The 12,464-nt window shown below is 40.7% G+C and overlaps 1 protein-coding gene across 1 annotated transcript in view; it reads right to left on the bottom strand.

Annotated features, from left to right (window-relative positions):
• Fndc7 (fibronectin type III domain containing 7) overlaps window positions 1-10,092 on the bottom strand; it is a 29,184-nt gene extending 19,092 nt beyond the window's left edge. Inside the window, exons 1-4 of the mRNA XM_027922060.2 lie at window positions 10,030-10,092; window positions 9,514-9,532; window positions 3,632-3,886; window positions 2,417-2,677 (exon numbers count right to left, since the gene is read on the bottom strand). Coding sequence (XP_027777861.2) covers window positions 2,417-2,677; window positions 3,632-3,886; window positions 9,514-9,532; window positions 10,030-10,092 — 598 coding nt within the window. The remainder of the gene's footprint in view (window positions 1-2,416; window positions 2,678-3,631; window positions 3,887-9,513; window positions 9,533-10,029) is intronic.
• Window positions 10,093-12,464: the final 2,372 nt, after the last annotated feature.

Here is a 12,464-nt window from a genome sequence, read left to right as displayed (position 1 = left end):
GTCAAAATCCTAATCCCTAGTGCCATCAAGACTGTGACCTTATTTGGAAATAGGGTCATAGGATAGGATCTAATTCAATAGGATCAATGTTTCCCCCACTACTACCTCAAACCCAGGGCCTAGTATGCTATGTGATACTGTACCACTGAACCATGTCCCCAGCTCTTCAGGTATATTTATATCTCTATGTTTATTTTTTAGTACTAGGAATTGAACCCAGGGACACTTTACCATTAAGCCACATCCCCAACAGTTTTTATTTTGAGAGAGGGTCTCGATAAGTTGCCCAGGCTGGCCTCAAACTTGTGATCTTCCTGCTTCAGCCTCCTGAGTCACTGGAATTATAAGTGTGCCAAGGTGCCCACATATGGCTGATGTTCTTATGAAAAGAGATCCAGACAAAGACATGCACACTCACAGGCCAAGGAAAATGTTCTGAGCAGATTCTTCCCTCATAGCCCTCAAAAGGAACCAACCCTAACTGGGCAGGATAGCACTTGCCTGTTATCCCAGTGAGGCTGAGGCAGGAATATCGCAAATTCAAAGCCAGTCTCAGCAACTTAGGGCCTCACTATCTCAAAATAACAATAAAAATGGCTAGGAATGTGGCTCAGTGATTCAATTGAACCCCTGCGTTCAATCCTTGGTTTAAGAAAAAAAAAAAAAAAAAACCAACCCTGCCAACACCTAGACTTCAGACTTTGCTTCCACAATTGTGAAACAATCAATTTCTATTGTTTAAGCCAGCTTATTTGAGGCACTTGGTGACAGCAGCCCTAGCAATCTAATACAGAGGCTAAATTCAAACTCTTAAAACTTTATTTATTTTTGGTACTAGGGATTGAACACAAGGGAACTTAAACATTGAGCCACATCCTCAGCCCTTTTTAAAAAATATTTTATTAGAGACAGGGTCTTGTTGAGTTGCTAAGTGCCTCGCTAAGTTGCTGAGACTGGCTTTTGAACTCGTGATCCTCCTCCTCAGCCTGAAGAGCCTCTGGGATTATAGGAGTGCACCACCTCGCTGGGCTCTAAGACTTTTCAAAACATGGGGAAACAAGTAAAGGAGAAGGCCTGAAAGAAACCAGATGGCTCTCTCAGTCCCCCAACCTGATACAGATGCTCTCTCCTGTGCCACACTGTGTTTGTGTGACTCCATCAAAGCACTTGTTACACAGAACCATGACTGTGGATTTATGCATCTTTAGATATAATCATATCTTTGAGTGGGAGCATGCTTTATTTGATGTTGTATTCCCATCAGCTAGGTTCTGCCCAGCTCAGAGTGAACCCTCAATAATTTTTTGTGGGAAGATGAGGGTGGGTGGTGCGGTGGGGGGGATGCGGTGTGGGGGGCAAGGAAGCAAGCAAGCAAACCAGCTAGCCTAGGCTGTTTGTCACAAATATCCTGACTCACCAAGCCCATCACAAATCACCTTGGGGCTACTTGCTATGGTTTCTCCTAGAGAAGTAGTATGCAAGGCAAATTCTTCTCTCTACATTTCTGTCTTGGCCATAGATCATTCCCCTCCAAAAACTAAAGAGAACATTTCTGGTTTCTTCCTAATCTTTCCTGGTCCTCCCCCAAGGGATATAACAGCTAATCCTGTTAATCTGGTTGGTGCGAGTCTGGCATCTATTTAGGTCATATTGCCAGCAGATAGCTTACTCAAGAGAAGAAAACTGTCATATTCAACTGTCATATTCTCTCTCCCTCTCTCCCCCTCCCCCCTCCCACCCTCTCATTCTTCTGGCTCATCCCAGCAGTTCCGTTTGGATTTGCAGTTATTAAACTGCATTCCCCCAGCCAGGTGTCCCTGGGGTGGGGATGGTGAGAGAACACAACCTGCACCCGGCAATGCAGCTTCTCTGCCTACAACTAGAGGAGAGGTGGTGGGAAGCACGTGTTAGCCTCAGGCCTAGGTGGAGGCCTTTGGGAAACACATCTGTCACAGCATGAAGCACCAGGACAGCAGGAACTCTGTCTTGTTTGCTGCTGTATCTCTGCACTGAAGCCAGCATATGCTCACTGAATGTCTGTTGAAGAAATGAATTCCTGTTTGGCCCAATTCTTTTTGTCTAGACTATCGCTGAACTCAGGAAGAGACAAGGGGCGATTGGTAAACCTAACAAAAATCGTGATATCAAATGCATATGCAGCAACTGAGTTGGATTTCAGAGGGGAAGCTGCCATGCTCCTTGTATTCTCTGCAGCATTTCTTTATCCATGCAGTAAGCATTTAAACTGCCACGGAGGAATAGTCAAGGCACTATAAATAACTTCATAATAAATTTAAACAGCTGCTGCCAGCTGCTCTGTACTTATCACTTAACATTGCTCTTGATGGTTGCAATTCACAGCCCCCCTCATTAATCAAAAATGAGATTGTTTGAGGCTGAGCTGAGAAGTCCTTACTTGTTCTCTGATTGCAGGTGGAGTCATCCCCAGGGATTCCATTAGCGTTCCATGCATAGGCTTTTATGGTGTAGAGAGTCCCGGCATCTAGACTGCTGAAGGTCAAGGAGGTATTTGTAGTATTCTCCTTCCAAATTCTACCTAAGCCATTGGCTTGCATAATGGACACAGAGAATCCGATTGCCATATATACAGCTTCCCACTGCACAAGGATAGAGTCTGGACTTGGAGAGCTTACTTCCAGAATTGGTGCAGCCAACACTAAGGAGACAAAAGCAAAATGAAAAACTGCATTTGTGTTTAAAAGTCCAATAGAGGATAATTCAAATTATTTAGGAATAAGTAAGTTCAGGTTGATTATCTATTGAGATTGATTTTCATCTTATAATTATTTGATTTATAAAGTTATTAATTATAGAGTTCCCTTAAATAATCACTATCTAAGTGTGTATTAATCATAAATGATGTGGCAGAGACAAAGGAAAACTTTAAATATTAGACACTACTTTCAGCGGGAAGTTGGCCAGAAATTAGACAAATATTCCTATAATCATAATATAAATCAATTATAAAAATGATGATTTATACCATTTCAATGTGCACACAACTTTTTAGAAATATGCCTAGGAACAACTTTATCAAATAAGTGTAAATAATGCTGATGGCAAACTTCAACTGTTTTTGTTAACAGGTATACCATGTGGTTAAAATGTGGAAAAACCCTTCTACGTATTCTTTTTTTTTTAATTTGGTGCATTATAGTTGCGCAAATTTAATTGATGTACAGTAATGATGGAACTTGTTACATTTTCATGCATGCATACTACAAAACAATATAAACTGGCCAATCACTTCCTGGCACTTCCACCCACCTTTCCCTCCTCCAGTCCCCCAATCCCTTTCCTCTACTGATCTCTCTTTGCCTTGTATGTATCCTTTATTCAGTACAGTTAAAAATAGAACTTCTTTTCAGATATGTAAAAGCAGGGATACATTTAAAGATGTCCAGAAGGGCTTTATGTTCAAAGCAAAAACATGAGGCATTTAAATACCACCTCCTCCACAGACACCTGAGTTGCCAGAAAATATCATTTGGTGATTTTCACTTCTGGGCCCTGAATTGTGGCACCCATGTGACACCAAACTGCCTTGTGCATTTGCAGCATCATTATAATTGATCCAGGTCACAGGTCACAGAGGATGAGCATCAGCTACCTGTCTTTGCCTGCTTTGGAGGTGATGCCTGGCTTCTGCCAGCAGCACTGATGGATCTGATGGTGATTTGGTACAAGGTCGCAGCCTTCAGGCCTGTTACAGTGCCTGGGGAATTGGCCACCATGGTTTCAATGACTGTGTCCCCATCTTCAGCTGTGAGCAGGTAACTGGTGGCCCCTGGCACTGTAGCCCATTCCACAGTGATACTGTTGCTGATTTTTGAATATGCTTGATCAATAGTGGGTATTTGGGGAGCTGAAAGAGATTTTTAAGTTGTACATTAGCCAGGATATCTGGAAGGGTCACTTCTTTCATCATTTTCCTCTTCAAACTAAATCATTCTTATGCCATCCTTTATACATAAGCTTTGCTCTCATTTTCCAGATCATGATAAGACAGAGAGAAAGAAAGCTACGGTTGTTCGCCAGAAGAGAGCAGAAGCTCAAACCTCTCACTCAGGGACGAAATTTCAGAGTCCCCCCACCCCCACCCCCAGTTGTACTTATTTTTTATTTCATTTTTTGTACTGAGGATTGAACCTGGGAGCACTTCACCACTGAGCTACAACCCCAATCCTTTTTATTTATTTATTTATTTTTTTATTTTGAGACATATCTCTCTCTACATTGCTTAGGGCCTAGCTAAATTGATAAGGCTGGCCTCAAATTTGCAGTCCTCCGGCTTCAGCCTCCAGAGTCACTGGGATTACAGACATGTACCACTTGCCCTTTTAAATAAGTTAAATAAGCATGGGAAGTGATTGTGGGTAGAGCTCTGAAAGGAGACTTTCCCAGGATGCTTGGCCATTGATGTTCCCTCCCAGTCCTGAAACTGGCTCCACTGCTTCCAGCTGGAACCACCTCCGTCTCCAGCTCTCTGGTGGCTGTCGTGTCACTTATGCACTCTGCCCATGTCCCCACTGGCATTCATTCTCACGGAGGAAAGAGGGAGTATTGAGTCCTTTGTTATGGTAACTTCATAGTATGTTCCTAACACAGGAGTATAACCATTTCCAGATTCTTTTACGTAAAATAGAAAACTTTATTCTCCTTTTCTCTATCAAAACATTTGTCTTGGGCTGGGGTAGTGGCTCCATGGTACAGCGCTTGCCTAGCATGTGTGAGGCACTGGGTTCAATCTTCAGCACCATAAAATTAATTAATTAATTAAAAAAAAATCTGTCTCAGCATAAAAATGTGATGCTGTGGTCCCTTCTTCTGTGGGCCTGGCCATGGTTTGCCATGGGATGTAAATGTTTGCATCCTGAGCTTACACAAGGCATTCCTATATTTTGGGTATGGGATAGGAGACATAGAACAGTAACCATACTTACCCCTTTACCAAATCCACAGACGCAAAAACGTTTGGGATGTAGGAGATCCAAGTGGAAATAAAGTCATAAATAAGAACATTAACTGGATTTTAATTAACTAGTTAATTGTAGTATTGAGGGTTGAACCCAGGGCCACTCTACCACAGAGTGCCCAGTCCCCCTTCCTCCTCTTTCTCCTCCTCCTCCTCTTCCTCCTCCTCCTCCTCCTTTTTCTTTTTGAGACAGTCTCACTAAGTGGTCCAGGCTAGACTCTAACTTGCCTCAGCCTCACCTGTTGCTGGGATTACAGGTGTATGCCATTATACCTGGCCATAGCTGGGCTTTCCATTTGAAGCCGAATCTTGGCTCTTTATGTTTAATATACCCCATTTGATATACAACGTCACAATATGTCAAATTCAAAACCAAATGGCAAAATAAACAAGCAAAACTAAAGGGCAAGGAGAAAGAATAAATACAGACAAGTGATAGCCGGTATCAACTCTTCCCCTTTCCCTCCAGCCAAATCTCTATGTGCATGATACAGACAACCTTTCTTTCTTTACCAATGACCCAGAGTCGGTTTTGGCAGCACCTCAGAAATAACCATGTTGAAAACGAACAAAGTCTCCACTGTGCACTAGCCAGACATTCCTGGGACATCACCCAGGGCTGTCTCTTCTGCCATTGAAAGAAAATCATGACAGTTAAATATGCTGGCAGAAGATGGAGACCTCGTAGCCATTTGCCAGTAGAAGCTGATTCTGTAGGAAGGACCTCTGTCCCCTCCCAATCCTGAAAAGTAAGAAGCCCCATTAGGGGGTCCTCCTTTCACTCAATCCCCCACACATCCCACTTCTCCTCCTCCAGTCATTTTTCCTGTGGTCTGTGCCTCCTTTTCTCTGATTTTCTGGTGTCTCTTAATTCTTGTTGCCCCTGTCCCCACAGTTTATCTTCTCTCTTATGGCAGCCAGTCCTGCCCATTGGAATGGACTCAATTTCCTGGGGAAATGATGATCAAACCAGCCGCAGACATAGGAGGCCTGACAGTGAATTCATAGAGTGGATATAAAAGGCTAGCATGTCAGAGACTACTGTGGGATCTGAGGACTCTACACAACTCGCCCTGTTAAATTAAGAACTGGGTGCGGTTGCGCACACCTGTAATCCAAGTGATTTAGGAGGTTGAGGCAGGAGGATCACAAGTATGAGGTCAGCCTCTGCAACAGAGAAAGACCCTCAGCAATTTAGGGAGATTTTGTCTCAAAATAAATAAATAAATAATAATAATAATAATAAAAAGATTAGGGATGTTGTGATGCATTTGGAAAAGCCAGACCATGACACTGACACACAGTGAGGGTGCCATAGACACTGAGATTCTAGGGAGTCTGGGACAAGCAAAGGCTGGACATTGGTTGCCTGTTTTACAGTTGGTGCTCAACAGACTCTGAGCAGCACTGTCCATGAAAGCAGATCAAAACTTCTGAACCCCGCCCAAAAAACAACAACAACAACAACAAAAAAAACAACTCTGAACCTGGGGGTGAGGTTGTGGCTCAGTGGTAGAGCTCTTGCCTACCACATGTGAGGCACTAGGTTTGACCCTCAGCATCATATTAAAAAAAAAATGGCATTGTGCCATCTACAATTAAAAAAAAATTTTTAAACAATCTGAGTGGGAGAACTCAAGTATCTCAGTGGTTGGTTCGCCTGACGCAAGGAGCAAGTGGAGAGAACACCAGCTGTGGAGGGAATGAGTCTGAGTGCCCAGTCCTGGTGTGGCAAGTCCTGGTGAGATGGGTCCAGCCTCTGGGGACATTTGTTTGGCAGAAGGGATGGGGTCTCTGGGGGGGGGGCATTCCAGTTGTATAGATCTAGTCTTTTCTTTCTTTCTTTTTTTCTATAAGAGACAACAGGGCTAGACTTTGTTACCCAAAGAACAGATATTTTAAAAAATCATTTATAAGCTGAGAAAAGTGGCACATGCCTGTAGTCCCAGAGTTCATGGCTTATATAATTATAATATCAGGAGGTAATACTTTTTTAAAACCTATATGCATGGACTTTGTAAAATTTTATGGCTTAGCTCTAGTCTCATATCAAATTTTACAATTGTCTTAATTCTACTTCCTTTTCTATGTCATAATAAAAATAGTAAGCACTGTTCTAGTTTATGTTGAGTCACTCTGAGAGCTCATTGCTGATATAGTTGATAAATATTGTTCTCCAGATAAGTTAAATCCCACTAAACATAAATTTCCAGCCTGGATTTTAGATTTCTAGAGTTCATGATGGAACCCAGGGCCTGACACATGCTAGGTAAGGACTCGACTCCTGAGTCACACCTCCAGCCCAGCAGGGAGATGGTATTGAAGCTGCCTTTTTAAGAGTACTTTCCATGTGATTGAGAAAAGGTTCATATTCTTATTATTATTAAAGACTGCTGATAGAAATTATGAGAGTTCCACTCTTCAACCCTTTCCACATTCTAAGTGGGGTGGCTGAGGAGCTTGAGTGACAGCTGTTGGGCTCTATAAAGTAGCAACAATCCTCGCTCTTTCTTGCTTTTATGTTTAGCCTACTTTACTGGATGGATGAAAGAGAAAACTCTGTTCCCTGGATGTGCATCTAACCACTCTGATCAGTCAGAAATGAAACCCTTTGATTCTCATCATCTGTTCATTCTACCAACTCAGAAATCTAAATTAGCCCAGAGGCCCCAGACACACATAAATAAATAGCTGATCCTAGAACCCAAATGAAATCAGAACACACATACCCAAGATGAAGCCTTTTGTACAGTACAAATCAAACATATCCCATCTATTGAAAAGCCAGAATCGATCGATTAACAGCACCATGAGTATCTTAGTCTGAGTCGCTGTTTCTCTTGAATAGGGTGGATACTTGATGACTAAAAGTGAGCCATTTCTTACGACTCAGTATGTCCTAGGTGTGCTGGGACCTTGTAAGAGACAGCAAAGCTAGATTTTGTTATCCACAAGACCAGTTTTTCTTTAAAAAAAAAAAAAAATTCGCGTATAAGCTAAGCCCAGTGGCACATGCCTATAGTCCCAGTTACCTAGGAGGCAGAGTCAGGGGGATAACTTGAGACCAGGAACTCAAGGCCAGCCTGGACAATACTGTGAGATCTCACCACAAACAAAATAAAGAAATAAGTAGAAAAAATTTAAAAATCATTTTGAATGTGGCCGGTCTTTCCCATGGCTTCCTGATCAATCTTAAATGCTTCTCAAGTATAAGGTGAGTAAGAAATAATAAATCAGGCCATAATAATTTTTTTAAACGGTACTGGGAGTGAACCCAGGGTAGAACCCAGTAGAGTGTAGCTCTACTGCTGAGCTACACTCTCATCCCTTTTTTTAATATTTATTTTTTAGTTATAGGTGGACACAATGTCTTTATTTTTCTTTATGTGGTACTGAGGATCGAACTCAGTGCCTCACTCATGCTAGGCAAGTGCTCTCCCTCTGGAGCCACAACCCCAGCCCATCATCCCTTTTTATTTTTCATTTTGAGACAGGGTCTTGCTAAGTTGTTAAGGACCTCACTATGAGAATTTACTGCTCATATAGTTGATGTTATATTGTTCCTACAGATAAGCTAACTCTTACTAAACGTAAGTTTCCACCCTGGGGACTTAGATTTCTGGAATGGATAAGCCAAGATATGCTTTTAGAGAAATTATTTTTGCCGTCAGTCAATTATTCAAGAAAAATGGTGATTAAATCTTTTTATTTGGGCTGGGGATGTGGCTCAAGCGGTAGCGCGCTCGCCTGGCATGCGTGTGGCCCGAGTTCGATCCTCAGCACCACATACAAACAAAGATGTTGTGTCCGCCGAAAACTAAAAAATAAATATTAAGAAAAATGGTGATTAAATATTTTTATTTTATTTTATTTTTTTGAGACAGAGTCTCACCAAGTTGCCCAGACTGGCCTCAAACTTGCTCCTACCTCAGACTCTCAAGTCACTGGGATTTCCGGCGCAGGCCCATCACACCAGCTTGATGTAATCTTTTCAAAAGAAATCCCTTTTTCAGCTTTGAGTTACCATTGTCTATATTTAAACATGCAATTTTAGAAGTATAAAGTTCCTTTTGATTAAAGTAGGGGATCTTGAAATTTTAATCAAGTACAACATTTCTAATTTTCTTTTCTAATTTCCCAGAAGACAAATAAGAAACGTACATAAATTAGATCTTCTCTATTGTAGATTTTTATTTCTTTGGCTAGAATGATGATCACTGTAATATTTTGCTCATGGCTGTTTATGAGAAAATGCATTTTGCTACATGCCTGTACACAGTACAGTACTCAAAAAAGAATACCTTATAAGGTCTTGTCTTTTAAGTTTGATCCATTTATTTGTCTTACCAGTTATTGTCTCCCCAGCACCTGAGAGATAGTTTTCACCCAATGTAATGTTCAGAAAACGTTGGATTCTTTTGTCAGCATAACCTTTATACTTCAGGGTAGCCCACGAATCAATAATGACAATAAAAATCAAACATGAGGAGGGAAATTTGCATGTCAGAAAATTTTACCTGTTTTGGCTGAAACAACCTGAAAAGGAAATTTTAGAAAATTAGAACCATGAAGAAAAAACATCATTTTGGGAAATGAAAAACATAAATCAGAAATAAATTAATCATATTTCTATACATCACGTGAGCATTTTTCAATCCACATAAGTATTTATCTGCGCAACTCTTCCCAGCGCTCAAACCTACCACAAAGCAATCCTGAGTAGAATTTCGAGGCTGGGAGCATATCGCATTACTATTTCATTTTTTCCATTGAATCTGCCTATTGAACTGAGTCAGAAGTCAATGACAGATTTTTCAAAAATCTTTGTTCTTAAAATAAAATGATAATCTTGTTTATTTTCTCCAATGTATCACATTAAGTTTCCAATATACAAACATATACAATCTTGGAATGATCCTTAAGTGTTTCAATTTCTGTCTCCCCCAATCCCTGGCCCTTCAAAGAAAGAGAAAGATAATGAATGTGTTTCTGTTTTCTCTAAATAGCTGCAGGTAGTCGGAAGGTGAACTCACCGGTTTAAGACAGATGAGACTGAATCCAATCAAAAACAAACATTTCTTCCATCCACCAGCCATCCTGTTGGGCATAGCACTCACATGACACAAAACACAGTAATCAGGGTCCTTTTTGGCCCCCAGGAGGGCAGCACCACAGTAAGGCACTCCGATGTGGGGCTGTGATGCTGGGAATAGACCCTGGGAAGCTGCCCCTCCCCTTCAGTGTGGCACTCACCTGTAACCAGGGACAGTTGGAGACTGGCAGGGACAAGTATTGCAAAGACTGAAAAAAGAGTGTTGGAAAAAGCCACACCAAGCAGACTGAATAGCTTTTGTAACCTTAGTTTCAAGGTAATATGTAGAATGCTGTCCTTTTTCTTCAAAAAAAATTTTTTTTCTAAGTAAAAGTTTACAAATTGTACAGAAAATTACTGATATGGTGGAATGATCATTTTATTTTTATTTTAAACTGGGGATTGAACTCAGCCATGGGTACTCTACCACTAAACTACACCTCCAGACCTTTTACTTTTTTTTTTTTTTTTGTCTTTTTATTTTGTAGGTCTCGCAAAATTGCCCAGGGTGGCCTGAAATTTGTGATCTTCCTGCCTCAGACTCCTGAGTAGCTGGGATTATAGGTGTGTGCCACCATGCTGACACAAATTCAAGGAAACTTGGGAAAATTGAGTGGGACAGTGTCTCAAAAATTAAAAATAAATAAATAAATAAAAAGGGACGGGGATCTAGCTCAGTAGATATAGCACCCCTGGGTTCAAGCTCTAGTACCACCAAAATAAATAAATAATAAATAAATAAATATGAAGACAAACAACAATAAGTGTTGGTGAGGATGTGGGGGAAAAGGAACACTCATACATTGCTGGTGGGACTGCAAATTGGTCCAGCCAATATGGAAAGCAGCATAGAATTTCCTTGGAAATCTGGGAATGGAACCACCATTTGACCCAGCTATTCCTCTTCTCGGACTATACCCAAAGGACTTAAAAACAGCATACTACAGGGACACACCCACATCAATGTTTACAGCAGCACAATTCACAATAGCTAAACTGTGGAGCCGAACTAGATGCCCTTCAGTGGATTAATGGATTAAAAAAAAATGGGGTATATATACACAATGGAATTTTACTCAGCAATAAAAAAGAATAAAATCATGGCATTTGCAGGTAAATGGATGGCATTGGAGAAGATAATAGTAAGTGAAGTTAGCCAATCCCCAAAATCAAATGCCAAATGTTTTCTCTGATACAAGGAGGCTGACTCTAGTGGGGTAAGGAGGGGGAGCATGGGAGGAATAGAGGAATTCTAGATAGAGCAGAGGGGTGGGAGGGGGCAGGGGATTAGCAAGGATGGTGGAATGTGATGGACACCATTATCCAAAGTACATGTATGAAGACACAGATTGGGTGTCAACCTACTTTATATACAAACAGAGATATGAAAAATTGTGGTATATATGTGTAATAAGAATTGTAATGCATTCTGCTGTTGTGTATTTTTAAAAAATCAATATAAATAAATAAATATAAAATAAAATAATAGCTGGGTGTGGTTACCCATGCCTGTAATCTCAGGAATATGAAACAGAAGGATCTCAAGTTCAAAGTCAGCAACTTAGTGAGATCCTGTCTCAAAATTTTTTTAATAATAATAATAAAATAAGAAGATGAAAGGGCAGGAGCATGTCCTGGAAAAGATAGTGAAAGGACTCGGCTGAGCATATTAAATTTTCCCATCTCCAGTGCCATCCTGCCATCCTAGTACCTTTTATTTCCAAAGCCATCTTCCCAGTTAAATTTTTTAAAAAAGGGCTGGGATGTGGCTCAAGCGGTAGCGCGCTTGCCCGGAATGCGTGCGGCCCGGGTTCGATCCTCAGCACCACATACAAAGATGTTGTGTCCACCGATAACTAAAAAATAAATAAAAATCATTTCACATAAGTCATTATTCCATTAATAACTCTAACTAGTTTAAAAAAATTTTTTTTTAAAATACTTTCCAGTTGTAGATGGACACAATACCTTTATTTTATTTATTTTTATATGGTGCTGAGGATCAAACCCAGTGCCTCACACGTGCCAGGCAAGCACTCTACCACTGAGCTACAACACCAGCTCAATTTGGGTTTTTAATAATAATTAGCATTAAATCTAAGTACTGTAATTTTTAATTCTAGCAAAAGACAAGTGCATGAATAAATAATAAGCATCATTAACTGAGTTTCCTGTCACACAAGTATTAAATTGTTGGGCTGGGATTAAAATTCATCGTCACTGGGAGAGTTGCTCAGTGCTTTTGTTCACCTAGCACATACAAGCCCTGAGTTCAATCCTCAGCACCACACATGCCTAACAAACCAAAAAGTAATCTGTCTGATCTCTGCTTCTAACAAAGATAGGTTGAAAGGGACTGGATTTATCCTCTTTAAC

This window comes from Marmota flaviventris, chromosome 10, assembly GCF_047511675.1.
Source record: "Marmota flaviventris isolate mMarFla1 chromosome 10, mMarFla1.hap1, whole genome shotgun sequence".
Classification (NCBI taxonomy): Eukaryota; Metazoa; Chordata; class Mammalia; order Rodentia; family Sciuridae; genus Marmota; species Marmota flaviventris.
This window is presented reverse-complemented; position numbering and strand designations above follow the sequence as displayed.